The 26,755-nt window shown below is 32.3% G+C and overlaps 2 protein-coding genes across 9 annotated transcripts in view; both read left to right on the forward strand.

The window, feature by feature from the left end:
• The window catches only part of LOC143223890 (dynein axonemal heavy chain 7-like), a 71,126-nt gene extending 64,733 nt beyond the window's left edge, over positions 1-6,393 (forward strand). The window contains exons 13-15 of the mRNA XM_076452365.1: positions 4,412-4,695; positions 4,874-5,009; positions 6,133-6,393. Of these exons, the coding sequence (XP_076308480.1) occupies positions 4,412-4,695; positions 4,874-5,009; positions 6,133-6,393 (681 nt within the window). The remainder of the gene's footprint in view (positions 1-4,411; positions 4,696-4,873; positions 5,010-6,132) is intronic.
• Positions 6,394-7,487: 1,094 nt separating this feature from the next.
• On the forward strand, positions 7,488-26,110 carry LOC143222258 (dynein axonemal heavy chain 12-like). Of its 8 annotated transcripts, none has more exons than XM_076448504.1 (7): positions 7,490-7,613; positions 8,075-8,216; positions 14,111-14,220; positions 17,402-17,540; positions 20,230-20,370; positions 20,592-23,282; positions 23,754-26,110. In XM_076448504.1, the coding sequence occupies exons 1-4, from the start codon at positions 7,588-7,590 to the stop codon at positions 17,433-17,435; spliced, it is 312 nt and encodes a 103-aa protein (XP_076304619.1). In that variant the 5' UTR covers positions 7,490-7,587; the 3' UTR covers positions 17,436-17,540; positions 20,230-20,370; positions 20,592-23,282; positions 23,754-26,110. The 8 variants fall into 8 exon arrangements, with proteins under 8 accessions (XP_076304622.1, XP_076304619.1, XP_076304620.1 ...); XM_076448505.1 differs by having other exon boundaries at positions 21,108-23,282; XM_076448506.1 differs by having other exon boundaries at positions 21,108-21,156.
• Positions 26,111-26,755: the final 645 nt, after the last annotated feature.

Genomic DNA, 26,755 nt, shown 5'->3' on the forward strand with positions numbered 1-26,755 from the left:
ACTTCTGTTGATGCATTTTGTTTTGCTTGTTTTAAATTATCAATATATTCATTATGTAAGAAGTGAATATGAATAACCTCAAAGAATTTGCATTTTGTGATATTGAATGTAATATCAAAATATCCAATACAATGCATTATCTCTTCACACATAAATAGCTATTCTCATTCAGTACAGCCCTATATATGCAAAAAAAAATCTTCTGTCTCCTATCCATGGAATTGGCTGATTCCAATATGTCTCTCAATCAAATAATCATGAGTCAACCCTAGGAGTGCAACCTACTCTAAGGACACACATGACTCCCTCTATTTTATTCCACTGGCATTTGGCAGTACTCATGTTCAGATGTTGTTTTTTCTTTTGTGGCTCTTCATGAGCATTCTGATTTTAATAGTTTAGTTTCTGAAGTTGGATGTCTTCATTATTATTCTTTTTCTTTATATTGAAGAAATCTTTAACTTAGCTTCCCAGTCTTTCCTTTTTTTCTCACACTTACATATTCTAGATCAATCACTTTTGTTTGATGTAATTATTTCCACAATGAATTCTGAGGTTCATGTTCCCACTCTGGATGTTATACCTCAAGCACTATTTTCACAGGCTGCAGTTGGAGAAAACTCATCATTGGATTTTCTGCTGTTATCCAACATGTGATTTGATTGTTATATGGGTCAGTTTTCTTCTTTTGAACTTGCTCCACTAACAAACCAATCCTCTTTGAAGATTTCATAGCCTTTTTATGCTGTGTTTTTCCCTACCCCTTTGCAAAATTAAATAGGCTTAATATGGCATTTTTACATGATTTCTTAGGTATGTCATGCTTTATATATTTCTACACTTTTCTGTGATTCTTTATTACCTCCATGTTGACTCAGTAGTCATCTTCACTTCTCTCTTTACATACATGGTTTCACTGTAGTTTGGACTTTTGGAGTCATGATGTGACCTTGTCCTTGGTACCTTTGTCACCTATGTTATTTAGAGAATTTTTTCTTTGGCAATATCTGTTTGATCATATATGTGAAACTGTGGAATCACATATCTAATTTGTTCATCAACACTCAACCTTTTCCTCTTTGGTTTCATGTTTGTCACAGCTGGAGCCACAACACACCCCTGTTCCTTTCTTCTCCTGATTTTTATCTGCCTATCCTTTTCTCATTTTGACCTTTTATTCAATATTTATGGGCAAGCCACTAACAATACTGGAGTTTAACCACAGGGTTGTTGTATACTGGGAGTCTCACTATATTGTATCCTTTGGTGATCTTTCACTACAGTTCCGTGGGTTTCTCAGGATTAACCCCACTAGCCCTTCTCTACCTCCTTTGTTCTTGGTACCCTTTTCTTTCCCCATGACTTGGGATCCTGCCACCAAGTGTTGTCTGTCTTCAAACATATAAGATTTTCTCTTTCTACAGAACATTTGCACCAGTTCATCATCTTTCTCCAGGCTATTATTCCAGGATATTTGTTGTCCTCATAATAAACTGGAGACTGGTAGCCTGTACTAGGCTTGTCCCATTTCATTCTTGTTTCCCCTCTGTCTCAATTGGCCTTGGAATCATTTCTCACCCTTAAGTGGGCTTTTTCTCCAGGTTTATCAATGACAAATAGGAATGATTATTATCATATCCCAATAATTCTTCACTTGCAACCATCTCTTTGGTTTATTCTATATGGAATGGTTTCTCTGTTTTATGGTCTGCCTTGAGGATTTACTTCTGCTCTATCTGTTTTCTTGGGTATTCAGAACATCAGTTTGTTACTTGTCTGTTCTCAGGTTGCACATTCCACTTTCTTTTGTTGTATGTTACCCTTATCAGCTGCTCCTGGAAGCAGCTATATTGGGCTGTTAATCAATTTGTAGGAGTCCTTACTGTAACCTATTCAATATTTTGTCCATTTGGGTGTTGTTGTTTTTTCTACACACATTTCTATTTGGCCTGCCTTTCTCTTCTTCAGCTTAGTTTGTTGGGTTTTCAGTTCAATTACAGATTGCAATGTTCTTTCACTTTTAGGGCACATCTTTGATGATTGGCTTTATCTTATTTGGTCAGGCTCATATGAGGGCTCTCTTGTGGGCTTTTCACAAGCACTGGAGCTTTTCAGAGATTCTTTGTTGGCTTTTATAATCCTTCCTCTTACCCTTGTCATCCTTTGGTGTTGATGACTAGATATGACTCATGTGTCAGCTGGTTTCCTGCTTCATCCTTCTCCCCTGGTTTTCCACATTTCATTGATGCATCCCATTGTGGGGCATGGTTTGATCTAATGGATGATTCGGTGTTTTTGGTATGCAACCACAAAGTTTTATCCTATTCATGTTCTGGAGCTTCTCACTGTGGATCATGTTTTGTACATTTTCTCCACCCGACCATACATCGTTTTATAATGTTCCATTCTGATTCTTCTTCAGTCGTTGTTTGCAGTGGATGGGTTTTGGATTTAGAGTAAAACTAATCAATGTAATTTCTCATATGTGTTACAGATGTCTATAATTCCTCTTTTATTAATACTCCATCTGTGTTGTGGGTCATGATGGAGGTGACTGTAGATTGTTATGGTTCTTTCCCTTCCATTATCCCTCAATGTTTCTTATTCCTTGTTCCAAGGATGTTAATGTGTTTAGGGTGGTTGCAGTTAATTCACTTTTGAAGGATGTGATGTACATTATATAGATTTCTTTTAATACCAGATGTCAGGTTTCCTGATCAATTTATCAATTTTTTATATTCACATGTGCTCATTCATGAGTCTGGTAGCACTAGATTCCTTCCAGTGTCATAAACTTGAGATGAAGTTGGTAAGATCATCTTTCCCACCCTTGCCAAACTGCTGGGATGTCGATTGTAGTTGTCTTACTGATGGTATTATCCTCATCCTACTCCCATATGGATGGTGGTTCCCAGCAGCATGGGTTTTGGATGTAGTTGATTTGTCATGTAGCAGTCCATTGCACCCTATCCACTTTACACCTAGGAGCACATCCTCTCATTTTACCCACTTTTATACTTCTGGGATTGAACTTTCTAAATATCGCTTGGTTTGGATCACTTTCCAAACCTAGTTCTCTTCCATTTGGATGTGTTCTGTTTTCTGCCCATATATGCAACATCTTTCTCAGATGGACGAAAAGTATATCTGGTTCGGAATTTGTGTGGTTTCCCTCATCAGACCTTCAAATCTGCTATTTCATTTTAAGGGGTGCCCTTTAGATGCTTCTTTATTTTCTTTGCTTCAGTCTCTCCACCCATTCAATATGGGATTCTAGCTATGTATGCGAGAGGAGTTAAGGTACTATGTCAGAAGTTATAATTTTCCTTCACTGAAAATGTATTTTCAATAGATACTTACTACTTCTCACGCTTCTCACCCTTTCTCTCACTGTATACCAGTGCTTCTGTCTTCTGCCAAAACTTAAAGTGACAGTTCTGTAGGATGGAATAAAGAGAGTTGCATGCATCATTCAGGTATGCCACACTTCTTTCAGTAGAGGGTTCATGCATGATGATTTGCATGACAGACACATGGGAATCAGTCAATTCTAATAGAAGAGAAATAAAATGCTTGTGGTATATGTAAATATATTTTTTGCATAAAAAAGGGCAGTATTGAACTATTTATGTGAGAAGAGATAAGTATTCTTTGATAGATTGTTTAGGCAGAGTAGATGATGAAACTTTGTAGAATGGACAGCAACTGCCTGTTGTGGAGAGGACAATGTTTTGAAAGTCTTCCACCTTTCTTCTTCAAGACTTGAAGACGAAAGGCAGAAGACTTTGGAAACGTCGTTTTCTACACTTGTGTCTCCACAACAGGCAGTTGCCGTCCATTCTACAAAGTTTCATCAGGAGGTAAGTAGTTATATAAGTATATAAGTTATAGAGATAAGTAGAAATACATTTTCAGTATAGGAAAATTAAAATTGCATAAATTAGATGCTAAATTCATTAAGAACTGCAGTTTTGAACTGTATCATACATATGATGGGAAATGTTATACTAAACATTGTGATATGTCTGGTGATAAAAAACAACTTAATCTAAATATTGTTTTTATACATACTTTTCATTACTGATCATAGTATTTTGTTTCTCAATATGAGCAAAAATTGTTTTACAACCGTTTGTCAACAACAAATGGAGAGAGCCTTAGTGACATACCTAAGCAAGGTTGTTGGATAGCTTCAATCCATTTCGAAAGATTAGAAAGGAATATTTATGTAAATAAAATATACACCAATTTGTTTATTGAGGAATTTTTCAAGTTTTGGCAAGTGAAACTGAAGTAATTCAAATATTATTGAAAATAGCTAGGGCTAGTCTGATAAACTTAGAAAACGTTCTTTTTTAATTATGTAAGTAATACATTGTTTTAATTTGGTTACTTGGTTTTTAAAACTCAGGTTCATAGAAGGATGTTTATTGATGAGTTAGAGAGTTATGGTTTTCAAATTGAGGAATTGACAACAATGGGGGAGCTGCAAGAAGTGTCTAGATACTTGAAGAAAGCTAGAAAACTAGAAAAACACCTTCAGGAAGCTGCTGATAAAGTTGACCAGTTCAATATGGAAGAAGAATCCTTTGGTTGGTCAACAACAAACTATCCTCAAAGACCACAGTTGCTGGCAAAACTTCTACCATATCTGAAACTATATGAAGTTACTGTTGATTTTAACAAGAAACACAGGTAAGTTTAGGATATTCTAACAGAAACTATTATAATAGATAACAGATGTTTAAAATTTCATGCATTATCCAAAATTTATGAAATTTTTGAATATTTAAATATAAAACATATATATATATATATATATATACAATGATTGATAAACAACAAGTTTCTGATTAAACATACTTAACTTAAGTGCTTGGTTAGAAGGACCACTTAGAGCAGTAAACCCTGATCTTGTGGAGCAAGAAGTTGGTAACTACTGGCGCATCATGTACAAATTGGAAAAAACCTTTAATGACTGCCCAACTGCTAAGAAAGTTACTCTACAAGTAAGAAATCTACATTGCATGAAGATCTACTATGTAACTGTAAAACTAGATCCATGAAGTTTTACTATTTGTTATAGACTGTTTAAAGAATATTTTTTAAACAAGAGGTGCAATAAAATCATTTAATGTGAATTTCCAAATGCAACATAGTTATTTGTATTGTTTAAAATAATTCCTTAGTTTAATGTAGTTAAAATTATATTAAATCAGGATCACTTCCATAAGTTATTGTTTGTGATATGATGTATAATATTTCCTTTTTATTTTATGTAGTTTAATCAAAAATAAGCAATTGTACATTAAACATGAAGTTTGTGTTTATTTACACTGTATTATCAAAATTATTGGAAACACACACCTCCAACTGCTAATGGACTCTTCTCCACTGACTCTGTTCATGAATTTCATAATAGTCATAGATATTTTGAAATAATCCTTCAAAGAAAGAAATGAAAGATCCCAAAATCTTACTTGGAATTAGTTTATCAGCAATCACATGAGTTAATACAATAACTTAAAGAGCACACCAACTCCATTTTTTTTCAAAAGGTTCAGCAATTTGAGAATTTATCAGCTTTATCATCAAAGGTTCACCACTGTTGTTTACTGTATTGCTTGCAAAGAAACTTTAAAGTTTTAAAAACTCCACAAGATTAATACAAAAACAACACTAAAGTTAAGCCATACTTCTCATTAGCTTTGGCAAAACATACTTATAATAAAGTAATTATATTCATTTCCAGACCACCTCCATTCATAATTTAAGGAGAGTAGAAAATAACCTTCAAAAATTAATTTTTCAAAAGATAGGCTTTGGGGAAAAATAATAATAACCTGAACTGTGAAAAGGGAACCATTTTACACCATCTAGGATGATAAAAGCTGGTTAGCTCTTGAAATACTTAGTCCTCTTTTTTTAAAACCATTTTAAATGGTGTGTTCTTTTAGTTATTTTATGTTGTATACTAGCTACTTTTGGATTTTTAAAGAGTTCAAGGTGTGATTAACACCTAAGTTAGGCTCATTCTCTAATAATTTGGATATCTGATTTTAAAACACAATGTAGATGATTATGTTGTCCCAATACACATAGTGACATAGTATATATTTAAACTTTTTTCAGGTCAAGACTAAAATTGAAGACTTTAAAGACAACTTGCCTTTAATTCAAACCTTGTGTAATCCAGGTCTACGAGACCGTCACTGGGATCAGATTTCAGATGCGATTGGTTTTCCACTCCATGCTGATGACAATACTACACTGGCCAAGATCATAGACCTGAGCCTTGATGAGTTTGTGTCTCAGTTTGAATTAATCAGTGAATCAGCCAGCAAAGAATACAGTCTGGAAAAGCCTTGGAAAAATGATACAAGAATGGGATGATGTAAGACATAGCTTATGTTTTTTATGGTTCCAAGATACACTAATATTAACACTGTAAAACAATTTAAAGAGCTTGTGCTTGCCATTGATTTTTGAAAAGACAATGTACAAAATGAATATATATATATATATATATTCATATACATTTGAGTTCTTTATATACTTACTAGTAATTGGTGACCATCAAAAATACCTTTTTATTTTTTTTCTTAATATATTTTATTATATTTTTAAACCCACTGGAATATAAGTTAACAAATATCAGGTAATATTCATGTCAAAAATCATAAGTTTTTTTGATTAAATCTACAACATGAATAAAATGTATAAAATGGAATAGTAAATCTATTAGATGTAATTGCTCTTGCAGTAACTGATTAAATTTTGGTTCTGGTAATTCAGTATTGTTGACAAATTTCAGATGGAGTTTGTCATGGTGCCATATCGAGAAACAGGAACCTATATACTCTCATCTGTAGATGATATTCAACTTCTCTTGGATGATCACATTGTTAAAACTCAAACTATGAGGGGTTCACCTTTCATCAAGCCTTTCGAAAAAGAGATTAAGTAATACGTGCAATGTGTTGATATATTGTGTTTACATTAATATGTTGTTCATTTACCTCATTAACAATGTGGTAAATTAGGCTGCAAAAATTAATTTTTTTCTTTTGTTACATAGTTAATGGTCATTCTCAATTTTTTTTTTAAGTACAGATATAATCATATACATGTGTATGTGTGTGTATTGTTTTCTTAAAGAAAAATACACATAAAGATAGATATATACATGAAAAAAATCCAAAAAGGACTATGTTTGAAATGATAGTGTAATAGAAACGTGTTATACTAAGGAGTAATGTTTACTGTGTTTTTCGAAAAACTTAAAGGTACTGTTTCATAAATATAAAAAAAGGTTTGATAAAATATTTTTATCAAATTAATTATATTCTAATGATTTTTTCCATGTTAAATATTACTTTTATTTTATGATAAACACTATATATACCTTTATATTTCATATACTATATACTATATATTTCAAATTGTGAAGTATTTTTACTTTTTTATTTTTCATTTTTACAGAGAGTGGGAACACAAGTTGTTGATGCTACAAGAGATAATTGATGAGTGGTTAAAAGTTCAAGCTACATGGCTATATTTAGAGCCAATCTTTAGTTCCCTGATATTATGGCTCAAATGCCAGAGGAGGGAAGGTATGCACTACAACTATTTTAATATTTCCTCAATGTTTTTAGAATTTTTATAAGTAGTAGTTTATTGCTTGTGTGAAGACAATTTATACATTATTCTTTTATCTCTGACTTTTTTATTCTCTTTATATACATATTTATGTATATAGCTTAGTATTTTAAACATAAAATATCATTATTAGTGCTTTGTGTAATTCAATTATATTCTTATACTTATTAGTTGAAATAGAAAAATGTAGTTGTGATAAAAATAAAATGCAGTTATTAAAAACGTTCCATACAGGAAAGAAATACAAATAGAAAACATATTTTCATTCGTTTAAATCTATTGTTACAGGTAGTACCATCTTTTAAATAATTTTGTGGTACATTTAAACTTTAGATGTGTTCCAACATTTTAGATGTTTTTTTATATAATTGTTTGAATAATTACGTCATCTTAATACTCTTATCATACAATACAGACGATTCACAACTGTAGACAAGAACTGGAGAGACACCATGAAAGCTGCTGTTTTAGACAGACATGTACTGGCAGTTCTCCAGGTTGAAAAAATTTTAGAGAAACTAAAGAAATCCAGTGAGTTGTTGGAACTGATTCAAAAGGTAAAATTGCAGTCCTTTTTGTTGAAACTGTTTAATCTCATTCAGAAGATAACTTTAGTATACTCAATGGCAGTTTTCACCTCTGGGACATTCCCCATCATAAATTTAAAAAAGTATCTATAAAAAAATTCAAGAAAACAAAATGGCCATAAATTTTCACTACCTAACTTAAATAAAGATATATACACATATAAATCAAATAAACAAAATAGTTAATTGTTTTTTTGATTTGTTTATATTTTATAAAGTTAATATGTCCTGCTGAGCACTCACCTGTTGTCACCTTCACTTTACTACTGATATATAATATTTATAAAAGTCTGGCCAACTGTTAGGAATACCCCTCCTTACATCCACTTCATTGCTAACTTTTACTCCAACTTTCACACTTCACATCTGTAAGCAAATTGCTAACATAAATGCACATGCCACTCATGTGTTAGATGCCATTTGTGGACCACTCCACTTTTTCCTGTGTAATTGCTTAGTTTTAAATTATATTTTGCTTTCCACAACATTTCAGTTAGTGACATAATTGTTTTGCTATTATCAATGTGTTTTAAGTAAAGTTTTGTGTATATTTTACTTTTAAAATCAACAAAGTGGATTGCATATTTCCAAATAAGCTCAGTAAATTCACATTATTATTGCACTTGTGTTTAATTAAACCATCATTTTCTGAATTGTATTATATTAACACTGATAAATATTTTTAGATAGTTCACACTTTTCACAATAATACATTCATTAATATAAAAATGTCCTACTTCTGAGACCATATCTACTTCTTCACACAGAAAACAATCTTTCTTGTGCATCTGCCTTAGAGATTTGCATTCCACAATTCTTTAGACAACTTCTACCAACACTCACTAGATTTCTTATGATTTTCACCATCACATAATGATGTTATTATGTAATAAAAGCCCTCCACTAATATGAGCATGACATAACCTTCCTGTGCACTATCTAATCCTATGATTTTCCACTGAGATTCTTCATTAATCTTCCTTAGCACTGTGTGTATTTGATGTATTTTGTTTTATTCATAACTTACAGAGGTTTGCAATCTAATAAAGAAACTTTGTTTTCTTTAGTTTATCAAACTATGAACTTTCAAGTTCATGCAACTTCGGCATCTGCTGAGATGAGGAATAACCTTGCAATAGTCAATTTTCTAATTTGGCTACTGAAGACATGTTAAACATAAATGGCATGATGGCCATTGTGCATAGGGTAGTAGGTTTTATTATGCAGCCAAGAATTATTTCCCTCATTCTGAGAAGGAATGTGATGAGAAAGACAACTTTTACTGTTTGTCTCTCCCTTCTGGTTATGCTTTGAGAACCTCTCTTGTCGTTGAGGAGAATTTTCAGACATCCTCATTCTATTTGGACCTTATCACTCTATCTCTCATTCCATTGTCTTACAATATTTCCCATTCCCTACATCACAACTCCCAACTTAAATAATTTTGATTCTTTTCCCATCTTCTGATATTGATGTTAATATTGCTTCCTTTATAGATCTACCCCATGCCAGTGATCTTATTTCTTGTCCTTCTTGCTTTCTAATTCCTTTATCATGGCCTACAGTTAACTGAACTTCCTCCTTCTAGAGTCATAGACCTTGAAATCTCTTTTGCCTGTTTGGGAGCAAGCCCACTGAGGTCGATTTCACTCTCCAGTGCTCAGTTCTCTTGTCTTTGCTTAATACTACTTTCTGTGCTTTATTACCTTTCCTCTCTTCACTTCATGTAAGAGACAATTCATCGAGCTCTACTTGATTTTTCAGGCAATTCCTGTTCCCTTCTACTTTCTGCCATACTTTCTGTGTCTGTACTCTTTCCCTGTTTACTTGAATTTTGATCATTATACTCCTCCCACTTCCTATCCCTGTTTTTATCATTATACCCTTTTCCTATTTTATCCTTCTTGCTCAATACTCTTCAGCCCAGTGTCAGACTTTCTGGATTCATCAATGACAATGGAGCAGATTCAGTTGTCATGGGGCTGGTCTTTGTGATATGCACATCTTTGTTAACAACTATCTGCAGATAGATGGGTCATACTTGTTAGTTTTTTCTCATGGAGCTGGTTAACTTCACTTCTCTCTCAAATTACATCTATCTTCAATATCTGGAAGTCACTGTGCCAGATCTATTGCACAAACAAGTCATAGAGAGGGTCTTACTTTCACCTGTTTGTGGTCCCCAATAAAACTGGGGACTGGAGGCTGGTAATCTACCTTTCCACTTTCATCTGCTAGGTGGTCATCCCTCATTTTGCATGGAAAATTTCTTTACTCTTTGTTGGTTCATTTTCCTTGGACTTTGGATGAGCAAGAGTGGCATCTCAGATATGTTTCTTCATATTCCCAATGCTGAGTCTTAAAGATATTTCAAATTTGTTTCTTGAAATCATTCTTTCCAGTTCAGCGATCTTTTTTCTTTTAGCATTGCATTGACCTCCTATGTCTTTAACAGAACAGTCAAGGTTTTTGTGTACCATCTGAAAGAACTTGCTCTATGATTTTCATTATTGCATGAATGATTGGCTTCTTCTGTCCCATTAACAGGAGAAGTCTTACCTTCTGTAGGAAACTGTCTTTGTAGGATGGCTTGCCAAGACTTCTAAATGCTTTCTTATCCCATCAAATACCTTGTTTTTCTGGGAGTATTTTTTCAACTTCTTTCTCAGCTGGGCTGAATCTTACCCTGTCTATCTGCAAATGATGGAACATTCTCTCACTGGGATGTGAGTCTGTCCTACTTGTGTTGCCTGAGAGGCTCTATTGTCTTTAGTAACTATAGCTTTCCTGAAACTGTTTATTCTACTGGGCCATGCTCATATCAACCATCTCTGAATGCCCTTGTGCAACCAGTGTAATGAATCACAGGAACCTTTGGACCTACTGTTTCTCTTCTCACAGACATTTTGGGTGGCTGTCTACCATTTCGATATCACTATAAATGTGCACCTACTTCCACCCAAATTTTTCTTATGCCTTTTTCACCAATATATTCTTACTAGGAAGAGAGGCATCTCTGAATGACAACCTTATGTTGAACACTCTGATCAAGGATGTATCTTGACTTCAGCTTAATGTACTCAAACTTTGACAGTACTTTGGGCAAGTTCCCATTTTCTATCCCTCCTGTTGGATCATTTAGTTATGGTTCGCTCTTTAAACTTCACAGTCGTATCTTATATCAAGTGTCAGAAAAGTATCAGATCCAGGACTTTTTGTTTTCAAACCCTATACCTTCTTTTTCTTGTGTCACTTCTCAATACATTTGCCTTATTGTCTGTCATGTACTATATGTTGTAAACTTCAATGCAGGCCATATATCTTGACCAGACTTTGTTCTGCCCCATGGAATAGTTTATTGACTTTGGGTTTTCAGATGAGCGAGCTCTCTCCTGGGGAGTCTATGCATCTGTGCTTTTGCCACACCTCCATGATTTTTATTATGGGCCCTTGTGGCACCTCTTTGACTGACTCATCACTGGTTTTCTTTTTTGCCTTCTGTCTTGCTATCTCCCTCTTTTCCTTCCTCTCACACCTTCTTTCTTGCTGCAACATGTTGCTATTTGATTTCATACTTGGGATTTATCCAATCCATTACCTGTCAAACCAGACATTCTTATTTGGTGATCTTTTTCCTGTCTTATTCTTGTTGCTCATCTACCCTGTCTATCTACCAGTGTAATAGTGTTTTTCATTCTGACATATTCATCACCATCTTCATCCTGACTGTCTCATTGTTGGCTATCTCTCTTTTTTTACAATATTTTTCAACAAAGGGTTGGCTCTCTCTACCATTGTTGGTTATTAGGCTGCCTTGTCTACCACCCATTATCTTTCCTGATTTTGCAAGGTATTGTCTTCCCCAGTTCTATCCATATTTTTCCTCTCCTTCCATAGATATCCCTGCCCTGTTCCCTTGCCCAGTTTGGACCTTAATAATCTTGCATACTCTTACCCAGTTTCTCTGAGCCAATGGTCACCTACTCCTTATATTAAATTTCCCTATAGTTCTATTTCCTCTTACTCCTTCCCTTAGGTCACCATCTCTATGACTTCTATGCTTTGAACTCTTTCCATACCCTTTTCTATCCTCCATATCTTTTACTTTATCGTGTCTGGTCTCTTTCCTTTCTAAGACTTCAGCATTTGGGAAGGTGATTCCTTCCATGCTCAATCTGACTTGTGTCTTCTGTCACATTCTGTTTATGCTGTATCTTGCTACCTAGCCTACATCTCATAATTTCCTGGCTCCCTTCTTCACTTCTTTCTTTCTTGGGATTTTCTTCTTTGAGGGACTTATCACTATCTAAACTTACAGGCTTAGTTTGTCAACTGCTGTTGTTGGTCTACTTTTCATTGGATGTCAATACCTGCAGGCTGTTCCATATTTCTTCTCATCAAATCTCCCACCTCACCCATTCTTTTGCCTCTTGTTTTTGATGGCTACTTGATGACATTTTACAGACTGGCATGTGGACTACATCTCCCACTTTCATCACACACTATCTTCATCACCTGGCTGTCTCATCTCCTGTGAGTTACTGCCTATTCCAGTCTGCTATCTTCCAATCTACTTACCATTCTTAGTCAGATGAATACATTTTCTCTATTTTACAGGATTCTGTAAAGTGGCTCGCGGTGCCACTCAGAGTACTTTTATTTCTCAAAATTTTGCACAAGTAGTATCCCACAAGTATATCCATGTGAAGCTCCTGCTATTGGGTGTCACACTCCATGAGTTTCTTTGGGTGCTCTCTGAATGGAGCTGAAATAGGTAAATCTTGCACCAGTCCCTTCACTATATTAATGTGGGATTTTAGTTTTTGTGTGATTAAATGTATATCATCTTGAAAGTTAACATTTTCCCTACCTTAAAATACCCACTTCTGCACAAATTTCCCACTCTTCCTCCACACTTCTAGTACAACTTCATATTTTTTGCATTCACAAGTTATGATGTCTTCATATTGGTGGAGGGCTTTTGCTACATAATAACATTATTTATGCAGTGCTAATCACAAAGTGACTAAGTCTATTGCTCCTATCAGAATTTATTTAGTATACAATAATGTAAGGATGAAGAAAGCTATTCTTTTCATGAATCTAAAACCCCTCCTCAAATTAATCAAAAATCTAAAGGAACTTCTCAACTATAGGGCTTTGTCCGTATATTTTCTTGGACAAAAATCTAAAAATAATACTATTTTATTTTGTATTGAGAAGACTGAGGTTATTAGTGTTATTTTTGGTTAATCTTATTTTATTGTAAGGTGAAAAAACAATATTATTGCATTATCACTTTGCTTTATATTCTAATATAATAATGTACTGTGATTAAAAAAAAACAAAAATTTGATACTACAATTCTAGAAAGATTGGTACAAAAAGTAATTTTGTTTGTTATTAAAGTGCAAAATTTGTAAATTTGACTTTCTATATGTCCAATGTGAAGCAGGAAATGGTTTCAACCAATGAGAATTTGACTTTTTAACCATAGTGGTTAAAAATGTCCAGATGAAAATGTATTTGTTATTGCAATAATGGCAACAATTTGACTTTGTAATAATTAATATAATTAATTTTTTTCATCATTCAAACCATAAACTGATATTTATATTCTATTATAATCTTCTCTGAATTATATTCAAAGTTGTATAATTGCTGTAGTTGTGTTATCAGCTTAAAAACACGTTATATGTATTATCATAAAAGGATAAGCTATAATAGATTTGTCACATTTGTTCCAACTGATGTCCAAGGAACTCATTAAAAATATATTGGAATTGATTGAACATAATATTTTACAACATACATTTTGCATCAGTTAGTGCTTTATTTTGTATTTTCATATTTTTATCTCATAGGGCTTAAATGACTACCTGGAAAAGAAATACTTGTATTTTCTAAGGTTTTTCTTTTTATCTAATGATAAAAAACTTTTAGAAATCTTGTCAGAAACAAAAGATCCAAAGAGGTGAGTTTGCAAGGAAATTGTTCTATTCCCAGTTTATAAATAGTATAAACCATATTTTAATTTATATTTTGATGGTTTATGTTATAGATTAGCTATATTTTTCACTGTGTTAGCAATATTCACGTTTTAAAAAATTACTTAATTTGTTTGCAACCCTTTGATTTTGTGGGGACTTGTTTTAGAATACATTGACAAATACGTTTAGATTTGATGCATATATATTAAAATAAATGTGTAATATCTACTTAAAATAGACTGACTGGTTACTTTAAAATCTCCTTTGTTTATTTGTATAACTCACTATTTATTTACTTATGCAAAACACATTATCAGTAAATGTACTTACTAAAGTGGATGTATAATCCTTGTAAATGCAGAGGTATTGGCTATATTGTGGTTAAATTGCAAGGTAATGGGTAAGAGTAATGATTTCTTTTACTTTTAAAGGAGCATAATTGTAAGTACTTGTCTCGCTGAAGCATCATTATTAACTACTTTTTTAACCAAATGTTCAACTACATTTGTTTTCAGAATCTGTGAAAAGTGGCAGTTTGAAGGGGATATACACATGTCACTAGAAGCAATTATATTCACTAACAGCAAGCATTTTTTTTCAGGGATAAGACAGTTGGACAACTTTTAAAGCTTAATTGTCGTCATATATATAACAATTTATTCCATCAACATTAATCAAAATTTAAAATATTCAGCTACACTGTGCAAAGAAAACAGTAAAAACTGTCATATGGCAGCTAAAAAAGCAGTCTGAAAATTATTTATCTCAGATTGCAAACAGTAAGCATAGCTTCAGTGCTTAGCTTAAAGCTATTTGTATCTGTTATTGTGTATATTTTAGGCAGTAAATCAATGAAAGAATTTGACGTGATATGATAAACCACATTCCTAATTTTTTGATGATACAACATACTGGTGGAGAAAGACATTAATTAGTTCGCCCTGCTTTTGTTGTTTCCAAAAATATAAGATTTTCTTTAGTTGTTTGCTTGTTGTTATTTTTTTTAGTGCAGTGTTTCAACAGACTTAGGAAGGTTGTATATATAACTGTGTTCTAAATACAGTGAGGTACCAACTATAAATTTTATTTGTATAAAGTAATTCATTCAGATTTTTACCACATTTTTTTTTAGTTTAAAGCACAAGCTTTCAGCTTAATTACCTAAGACTTTTACATGCTCAAAACATTTAGTAAACAATAGGATCTAACAAAACAATTCAAATCACAAGATATTAAGCAAAAATGAAAAAAAAAAACAGTAAACCTAAATAATTTTAAAATGAAACTTGTATAAAAGATATATTCATAATTAAAAGCAATAAAATTTAAAATCTCACATGATAAATAATTACTAAAAAAAAGGACTTGCCCTAAAAGACTCTACACGTTTCATTGTTTGTATGACATTATCTTCAGGAGTAACAGTAGAGGTAATGTTGGGAATAGTTATAAAGAATAATGATGACATGCAATAACAACAACTGTTTATCAGATAGCATCCTGTATCTGTTAAAAATAGTATCATTGAAACCTCACCATGTAGAGTGCATAGAATATGCAGCAAACTACTATGTAGAAACTGAACCTCTACAATTTGAATTGACTTTTAGTAATAATAAATATCTCGAAAAATTGATAAAAAAAGAATGTCAAAAACCTTTTAATGAGGAAAGTACCATTAAACAGAAAAATAAACTATGGATGGTGATATCCTACTTTTAAGAACTTGGAGAAAAATGAAAAGAATAATGAATACCTTTAACATTCAAATTATGTTCAGGTGCCCGATTAACTTGTGCAATATTTTAATCAAGGTTAAGTCTAAATATCAGACTTCCATGCAAAAACACTTTGTTTGCAATATATCATGTGAGCATAAAAAGAATACATTAGAAAGACTAAATGTCTTATTAATATTGGGATGAAACATCATCAAAGAGACTTTGCACATGCTTCTGTAGGTACTTCAGGCATTGCATTATACACTTGAGAGGAAAACCACAATGTTGATCTCAAGAATATAAAAATCATTGCCAAGGACTGTAATACCAGAATGAAAATCAATAGGGAAGCCGTTAGAATTGCACCTCATGACTGTGGTCCTGCTATAGGCATTAACCATAATCTTGGAATCCCCCTTCATACTTACTGATTACTTATTGTTTAAAGAAATCAAACCATGCATTTCTCTGTTGCTTTTATAAAAGTACCCTAAATTTTTATTAATTTCTTTTTGTTGATTTTACTTTTGATGTTGGTTTTATCTTTCTAGCATTATGTTAACAAATTACAATAATAATATGACTTGCTCCATTTCTTGACTTTGTAACATTATTTTATTTTACCTTATTAGCCTTTAGGCTTATTATTTTACAGAAACTTAGGGCACATTTTATTTTAGTTGTTGCTAGGCAACTTCTAATTTGAGTTGTTCTGTAAGATTCTTTTGTTTACTAAACATCTTGCACTTGTAGAAAGCTTAGGTAATTGAGCCCAAAGATGGTACATCAAGAAAGAAAAAAAGTCGTGATGTTAGTGCAAATAAATTGATTAATACAAATATGAGTACTCGTTTAAAAGCCTGAGAAGTTATTTAATACTTATTGTTCATCAATTATTGTCTTACTTCCTGTTTCTCCATGTTCTTAAGGTTTTTCAAGGAACAACAATTTCTGTTAGAAGGTTTTCCTCCAGGGATAATGATAACATTATTCCACTAGAATTACAATTTGTTTCTTTAATTACCTTTAGTAAATAACACTTATGAAAGCAAAGACTTCATTTTACATTATGTCACCTAAGTGAATTTGGTTGACATAATTGTTTTGAATTTTGAGTTATCATGTAATATAAAAGAAAAACAAGAAATTCAAACTTTTTATTGTGGTATTTACAGACACTTCCAGAACTTATGACTTGGTCATTACATATGTTTGTTATTAAAGGTAACGCTATTGCTATTGTAAAGTTCTATGACCTATTGTAAAGATATTTAAAATTCCATATTTATGAACAATTCTAGCCATTCCTACATAGGCCATACTACTGCCTGCCTGATAAATGTAAACATTTTTCTACAGAAGTGCAAAGATGTAACAAACAGCAAACTCTATGTATAATCTTTTAAGGCTCAGTCTCAAATTATAAAAAGAATAAACTTTACAGATTATCTGGACATAACTCATATGGAGAGCAGTGAGGGTGAGAAGAGTTGACAGAAACAATATCTACCTCTCGTGCTTGAGGACAGGTAGAGAAATGGCTTTTACAGTTAGAAGGGATTATGAAAGATAGCATTCACAAAGTAAGTTCCTTTAGGTTCTGTACTTACATACAATAACATGTACATGTGTTAGAACAAGAAAATATTTTCTTATTTTTACTATTTTATAGGACTAATTATTTTATGCCATAACAAAATATGAATTTCAATGCCATGGCAATGCTTCACTGGTCTCTGTTGAAAATTGAATGAGCCTTGTTGAGAATACTTATCATTCTTTAGAATTTCAATATACTTGTACCATGGGCATGTAATAATGTTTCTGCTTGAATGAACATACTGATCAAATTTGGGATATGCTAAAATAAGTCAATTGAATAGCACTCCACAACTAAACCTTGATAAAAACAGTGTTTATTACTATATATTAATTTTTGTTGTCATGCCATGGCCCAACAAGTATAAATAATTGTCAGTAGAGTAGAGATTTTAATAAAAGCTTTACATAATGCTGGTTGGATTACCCCTGATAATTGGCTGCAGGCTTCAAATGTTTCCAAACACTGTCAAGTACACCCCAGATCATGAAACTGAGATAAATAAATTTGAAAATAGAAAAGGAAGAGGCAGAATACCTTAACACAATGACACTTGTGTGTTTTGTTTATGCAGCATTTGCGACAGAAAGAAGACTGCTATTGACCTCATGCATGAGATAAAGATCATGTGCTAAATGATAGAAAAGTGTACATTCAATTGTATAGCTGTTAAAAAAAATTAACTTTGATCTCCAAGTATTTTCAAGAGACCGAGATTTGCTAAAAAGTACAAAAACTGAATTATTGATGATCGGAAAATGGTGTTATGGACAGGTAAGTACAAGTTTGAAATATTTAGTTCAAAGCATTGATTGTATAACTGAAAGAAGAAAAGTGAAAGTTACTTACCTCAATTCATAACACCTACCATCAAGCATGGGAGGAGACCGTGTGATGGTTTTGGAATGCTTTTCTACTAATGCAACAAGAAACCTTTGCAAAATGGATGAAATAATGGACCAGCTCATGGACCATCAGTGATTAGCATATTAAAAGATTCTACTACCAAGAAGCTAATGACCTTGAACAGTTATCCAACCCATGCAGAAATTGTTTAGGTAAGGAAGAAGCTACTGGAGTAACTCAAATGATGCAATGGTCCCCACAGAGCCTTAATCTTGACCAACTTGATAAATCTGGAATTTGATAAATCAGAAACTTGATGAATCAAATGCTACTACCAAAGAAACTTTATGGGAATGTATTAGAGACATTTGAAGTAAAATCCTAAAGGATACTTTTGTTAAATATACTGCAAAAATACCTCAAAGACTGTCTGCAGTTATTAAAGCAAAAGGGGGGACATACACAATATTAAGTGTGTGTTGAACTCAAACACCACCACAGGCTTTCTGTTGCACTCAATATGAAATTTAAGAAAATTCTGAAATTTCATATTTACCTTCCATTTGAAAGTAACCTGAAATTGAATTTATGACTTTGTGCTAATATCTTTGCACAGTTCTGGAAGAATTTGCAAACTCATGCAATTATCAGTGTTACCTATGCAAAGAAACAGAATTTTAAGTCATGATTATCTTGGAAATATGTATGTGAGTAAGAATATTATAGAAGTTATATTGTTTATGCATTATGTATGTAAATATTATCAATTTGAAAAATGCATAAGATATGGTTGTTGTTTTTTTTACCAGTAAGGAAAAATGTATTTAATAACATGTTTTGGATTACTTTTGTAGTTAACAAATGCTCTTATATAATGCTATTTATACATATTATTATGCATATAGGAAATAATTTAATATATATATAATGATGCATCTTTTTATCATTTATAATTAAAAATAACATAAAAATTATTCTCTTTTTATATTATAATTTTATTTGAAAAGAATATGTTTCAGCACAATACAATCAGTGTATAAACTGACATTTTTTATACCATTTTGAAGCACGAGAAATTTATAAGCCTTGCTATTTGTGTATGTGTGTGTTTTGTAAGATTGAGAAAGAAGAATATGTGAGTAATTAAGGATTACTGTATCCTGTGTGTCAAAATATATGTGATGTATTTTGTACTTGAGAGAGTAAGAAAAGTGTACTTGTCATGTGGTATCTCATTATTCTGTTTATACGGGTACCTAACTCAAAGTTTTTGTAGGAGTAGAAATATTATATCAATATTTTTTTTTGACAAAATGTGTATTAGGAATCATTGTTTTGTATTATATTTGTATGTGAGAAGAATGTACTAGTTATGTATTACATTAAGATGTATTATCTTTATGAATAAGTCATGTTTTTATGTTTTGTTTTTGTAGGATATAGGTACCATGTGTGGAAAGTAAATAGATAATGTATTTTGCTAGATAGGTAAAAATATGAAGAGATTGTGTTTGTATTTATTTTATTATGTGTGTGAGAGAATATTATTTAAATCACAGGTCAAAAGTTTTTCACTTTTATAAGTAGGAAAATTGTATGTAAGTCATAGTGGATTTCAGGCATTTGTAAGTAACAAGAATGTGTAAATCAGGGCTCATTTTACTCATTTTGCAATGTTTACTGAATATTTTTGTTTCATGTATTAAAATTTTGACTATTTAACAAAATCTGATAGGATAACATAGGAACTGGAATTTACATATTCTTAATGAGCATGCCTTGTACATTCATTAAAAATAAATTATTTGCTCTTCATGGTTTGATAGGTGATATCTAGATCTATTAGATCATATTGTGAATCTCCTCGTGAGTCGTGGGTAATGAAATGGCCAGGACAAGCTATTCTCTGTATTTCTCAGACATACTGGACAGCAGACATTCATCAAGCTATAAAGAATGGACTAGAAGTATGTTGTTGATTTTACATTAAAAGTTTCACTAAAATGATATTTGTAAATGTAACATCTGTTGAAATATTTTGTTATTCTTCAAAACATGTAGTTTGCAGTTTGAATACTTTTAATAAGGTTTTGAGATAAATAATTTTAACAGTGGAACAACAAAATCAAATATTTTAGCATTGCATTACAGTAATTTACCTTTTTATTTACATTAACTACAATTTCAGGCTTTGGATAAATACTTGGAACAAAACAATAGGCAGATAGAGAAAGTTGTGACATTAGTGAAAGGAAATTTTCCCCAACAGACAAGAATAACCCTTGGGTGTCTGGTTGTACTGGATGTGCATGCTCGAGATGTGTTGGCTACTTTAATAGAAAACAAAGTGTCATCTGAAAATGATTTTATATGGTTAAGTCAACTTAGATATTATTGGCAGGTTAGAGCACTTCACATCAGTAACTAATAATGCTAGAAAAATATAAATGAACAAATTATAGCTTAAGATGAAGAGGTGTTGCCCAATTTCATAATATCAATTAATATTTCTTGTTTGTTTGTTTAGTTATTTTGTAAAAAGCTACACCATGGGTGTCAACACCTGATTTTTACCACCATAAGTCCAGAGACATACCATTATATCACTGGGGGGCTAACATTTCTTATGTAAATGTATGCTGAAATTTGATATTAATGCTAATCATAGAACAGTTGAGATACTTAATTTTATTATTGCTAACAGGTAAAAAATCACTCGAAATATTCACCTCGACAGGAAAGGAATGCTTCAGGTATGTGATCTTAGTACTGTCAACAGGTAAAGAACACTTCAGATACTCAGTTGTAGGCTGGTGTTACATAGAACATTTGTTATTATAAAAACAATGTATTCAAATTAACAACTAAAATAAAAGGAAATACTGGAGCCAGTTATAAAAAGTTCATAAGCCATACATGATAAGGCATACTTCTGATACAATCTTACTTCTTCTTACATAATAGCTTTCCTCTATTTGTGCTGCTTTATATATACAAATATTTTCACTCACCACAGGTATTGAGGGTCCAAATTCACTTGTTTCCCAAGGGTATTACTGTGTTGTAGCATGCAAATGAGCACGTGACAACTCTCCACCAATAGGAGTGTGACACACCCTTCTAGTGTAGCTGACTTTCTCTTTACTGAAATTTACATGATTCAGCACTCACTTATGCACATGTATAAAGTTTTTGCTTCTTCCTGTGATTCATACTTCACTTTTTTATCATAACATTTTCTGTTAACTTTACTTAGTTTGTGGAGGGCTTTTGATAATTTTTCCTTTCCTTATTATGAGTTTGCAAGTTCATGTGATTGTTACTTCACCTAGTATAGATTCAAAGGATTTTATTCCTATTAAATGCTATGTTGGCATTAAAACTAAAGGTTCTTTCTCTAAAGTGCTGCTGTTATAAATATTTTATTTAGTGTCAGCAATTGTCCAGAGGGGATGTTTTAGCATGAATAACTGGATTATCTCTGACTTTTTTACTTAAAAATTATTCTCATCTACTCACTTCTGAGATATTAATTTTGAGGAAATATTTTTTTTGTCTAGTGTATGATATGTCATTTTCAAATTGTTGCCATGGAAGTTTCCATTTCAGCTGTATTGTGAGATAGGAGTATACTAATTAAACAACTTTAGAAGCCTCTTCAATGTGGTATTGTTATACAGTTAGCTTTGTTGATAGAATTTCAGTTAGAAAAATAACAATTTTGTATAAACCATTACTGATGTTCCTGTGATGCCCGTCTTTCATTATGTATTTGACTCAAAAGGTAGTACAGTATTGAAATCAAATCAATCCTGTGCTGAGACAGCTCTTGGAAACCAGCAATAAACTCCAGTTTTACTTGCACAAGCAAATAAAAGTAGTGATGCATTCCACCTGAAAAGGATGCCAGTTTGGCACAGTTTAACCTTTTAGCTAATAATTTGTACCCATTGTGCAGCTTGATAGACTGAAACAATCAAAATAATGTGTCTTTCTCAAGGACTTGACAACCATGAGATGAAAGCAAAATGTCACTGAGCCTACAGCTCCTTTGTATTGAATCTTTTGAATCTACCACACATTGAATCATATCGTATTATCTACAACTATATATGAGTGAGGTTAATAAGGTTTAATAAAAGAAATAATGTGTTGCCATAAGTTAGCAACCATTATATCAGTTTTCAGTCATGTTTTCTAACTGTCTTATGTAAAGTAACCTTCATCCCTCTTATTCTTGAAGGACAAATTTGAAAATGGTTTTCTCAGTTTAAAATGTTTAGTTATAGAGTAAAATGTCGAGGTGTATATGCATATACGAACATGACACGCAGAAGTTAGGTAAAGCACATTTCTTGATAGCTCATTTATTAAGTGGTTTAAATACTACTTTATTTCTTTAATATTACCATCTGTAAAAAATGATATTGGAACATATTCTAAGTCAAACTGTGAAAAAATGTATATATATAGACATGCACACTAACATGTATATTATAAATGACAGTTTTATTTGGTCTTAAAATAACTTAAAATAAGGAAAACATTCTGTTACTTTGAGAAGTAAGACAGCAATTATGCCACCTTTTAATTTTAAGATGAAAAAATGATAACTTCTGTGATAAGCTCATCTCTGACATATGGCTATGAATATTTGGGAAACACTGTTTGGCTTGTTATTACTCCTCTCACTGATCGCTGCTAACATACCCTCTTTGGGGCATTGCATCTTCATTTGGGGGGGGTGCTCCTGAAGGACCAGCCAGGCACTGGGAAGACTGAAACCACAAAGGACTTGGCCAAAGCTGTTGCAAAGCAGTGTGTTGTATTTAATTGTTCAGATGGCCTGGACTATATTGCTTTAGGAAAGTTTTTCAAGGTAATGTATCCTCTGCTCCTCATGAAATAAACAATTTCTCACTGTAACAAATATCATTTCTACTGTATGGTAATGAGGTTAAAGATATCCACTAAAGTCACAATACAAAAATACAAGTGAAGTATTAATACTAAATGAATTGTCAGCAATACACTAGTTATGCTTTTTAAAAATGTTTGTATTAGAATCTAGTACGCACCACTTTTTGAACAGTTTGTATTTTCAGTTTACAGTTGATTGTAAATAATTTGTAATTTATTATGATCTTTAATTCATTAATATATGTATATATTGTCTTTTATAAGAAATGACATTCACAAATGTAAGATGTTGCAATATTATCAATAACAATTTGCTTAATTTAAGATATGATGAAAGCAAAATTGATGGCTAACTTATATCAGAAGTTTTCTATAGATATTAATAACGTTTATAGAATAATTTGAACAGAGCTTAATGTTTTATTTTAAGGGTCTTGCTTCCTGTGGTGCCTGGTCCTGTTTTGATTTAGAAGTTCTATCTGTAGTAGCTCAGCAGATCTTAACTGTCCAACGAGGAACAGAAATTAAATTAAATCCAACATGTTCGGTATTTATCTGTATGGTAGGAAATTTACTATCATCACATGTCATGTACCATTAAGATGACTAATAACATTAATGAACTTTTCCTCTATGTTAGCCATGTTGATCATTAGTACTCCAAGGTTATGATTTTGAAATAATTCATATAACAGGTAGAAAACATTCTAATGTGAATGCTCCATGTAACATAAGTGTAGAGTCACTGAAACTGATGAGAATAGTCTATTAACAAAATTAGAGAAATTAGAACCGAAAATGAGGATGAATTAGAAGTAATTAAAATCATGTGATTAGTGAACAAAATAAAGATGAGTAAATAAATAACTTGTGTGTCTGATAAAAAAGCGAATACGATTGTTAAAGTATTTTAAAATAATATTGTAGCTAGACACGTTGTACTCCAGTATTTAATGTCGGATACAGAAAGTAACTTTGTTTCCAAGTTAATAAAAGATATTTCTCATTTGTTAATTGCCAAAAAAAACAAAAAAAGAACTGAAACAACTGCTTTTCATCCAACTCCAACCGTATTAGTAGAAAGATTCAACAGAACTTTGTTGGATACGATGTCTCAATACTGTGAGAAAGATCGGAATACTTGGACAGAGCTCTTTCATTTATTACGTATGTGCTGAAAATGAGTCTAGTTTCGAAAGTCCGTTCTTTCAACTACATGGTAGAGATGTACTGCTGCCTAAGAAAGAGATAATGACCTCTAAAGTATTTATTATGCAGTGATTACAAGACTGAGTTATAACAGAGAATGCAGTTCGCTTTTCAGTTAACTGTTAAACATTTAACAAAATCTGCTGAACTTAGAGAGAAACAAGGAAACAGGTTTGTTTGTTTTTGATTTTCGCGAAAAGCTTCTCGAAAGCTATCTGCGCTATTCGTTCCTAATTTAACAGTGTAAGACTAAAGGGAAGGCTACTAGTCATCATCACCCACCACCAACTCTTGGACTACTCTTTCATCAATGACTAGTGAGATTGACGGTCACATTATAACGCTCCCACGGCTGAAAAGGAGAGCATCTTTAGTGCGACGGGGATTAGAACCCGCGACCCTTACGTTACGAGTCGAACTCTTAACCCACCTGGCCATGCTGGGCTCTTTCTGGATAGTATCTGATTGTGCGTGCACTTTGATACTTTTTTTCTTTTTAGTATTATTTGTTAGTCGTTATGGCAGCAAAAGGTCATGTAAATGATCCAAATATATTCTGTTACATTTGTCGTAAGTTTGTTGTGAGGAATCAATGACAAAATATCACAAGATTTCTCAAAAACATGCAAGGCTGCAATACTCGGAATAAAAAAAGAAATTTCTTATCCAATCTTCATTTTATAATAAGACCTGATGTAGCTGTATCTACTTCACCAGAGACTCTTGATACAGTGTTATCTGATTCTGAATCTGATGTCAATAGAAATAATAATAATGAGTGTTTTCAACTTGAAGCATCTGATGAACCACAGCTTTTCATACAAGATGAACTTATTGATTTCGTGATAGATTTGAGCCTTTTAAAAGATTCTCCAGGAATTATGGGTTATAGGGTTCTGGCTTAGAGCTTACTTTCTGTAGGGACATCACATTACTGGTACAGAAATAATGAGAAACAGTTATACTGTTTTCGCATGAAGGTTCCCTGGTTTATTGCACTAATATTGCAAAATTAATACCAACACTAGAAGCTGCAGTATATGAGCAGAGTGAATTGTGATTGTTTACTGATTGCTCCAAAAGAAGTCTGAAAGGTGTTCTACACAATAGTAACTTATATGTATCTGTTCCTATTGCTCATTTGGCTCATACGAAAATCTTGAAATTCTTCTTAATAAGGTCAACTACACATACCATCACTGACTATTTTGTGGATACTTAAAAGTTCTTTCTATGTTGTAAGGTTGGCAATCAAGTTATACAGAGTTTTTATATTTTGTGAAAGTTTTCAGGAAAGTTTAAGCTAACATAACGTAATCCAAACTAATCTGAGTTCATGTTTTTTGTTGAATGGGGCAGGAATATAGTCTTCAACATTGAAAAAGAAACAATGGCCATGCATTGTCCTGGTTGATAAATAAAAGATAGACTAGAATACGTAGTTTTAATTATAAAATACGAGTATTTCACAAATCAAGATGAATGAGTATTCATATTTGTTTCTCAATGTTTTTATCTTTACTTCAGTTTATTTATATTTCTCTTGAAAAACATAATAATAAAAAGTTATAAACGCAATAATAATTGGATCTAAGTAAGAGTTTGTTTTTTTCCTGTTTTTCAGACAATATCGACGTCATAGAAATAAATGAATATTTATTTTAAAGTCTGCGTATCTGAATTATTAAAAATCAAAATAACTTGTATCTAATTTAAATTATCAGGTGTATGTTATATTGCATAAACTCTTTGGAACAGTATTAAAAACTCCATATGTAGTGATATTATTGAGCCACACACTCACGTGATATCAACAGATCAATTTTAATAATTAATTAGCCAATTTTCAAAGTAAATTTATGGATCATGAAGTATGGTTGGGTACAGTCGAATCTTTATTTCACATTACAGTTTTTATTAGACACGAAGACATCCACCTTACTATTTTTATTTTAACAAATCAAATCAGTGGCCGTATGATTAATGAAAAGTCGCTATTAATCTCCCTGAGGAACACCAGCTTGTGGAGTAAAGTATTCAGAAAAAGTTCCTTCAACATTTACTCTACATTTTCTACTTTTCAAAAAGTTAGATAACTAGCGAATAATTCCTCGCGGTAGTTCCATTTCATTCATTCGGAACCTTAGACCATCGTGCCAAACAGTGTCGAATGCTTCCTCGATATCAAGGAAGCAAGCGACTGTACATTCTTTTTTATTGAAG

The sequence above is a fragment of the Tachypleus tridentatus genome, chromosome 8 (assembly GCF_004210375.1).
Source record: "Tachypleus tridentatus isolate NWPU-2018 chromosome 8, ASM421037v1, whole genome shotgun sequence".
Classification (NCBI taxonomy): Eukaryota; Metazoa; Arthropoda; class Merostomata; order Xiphosura; family Limulidae; genus Tachypleus; species Tachypleus tridentatus.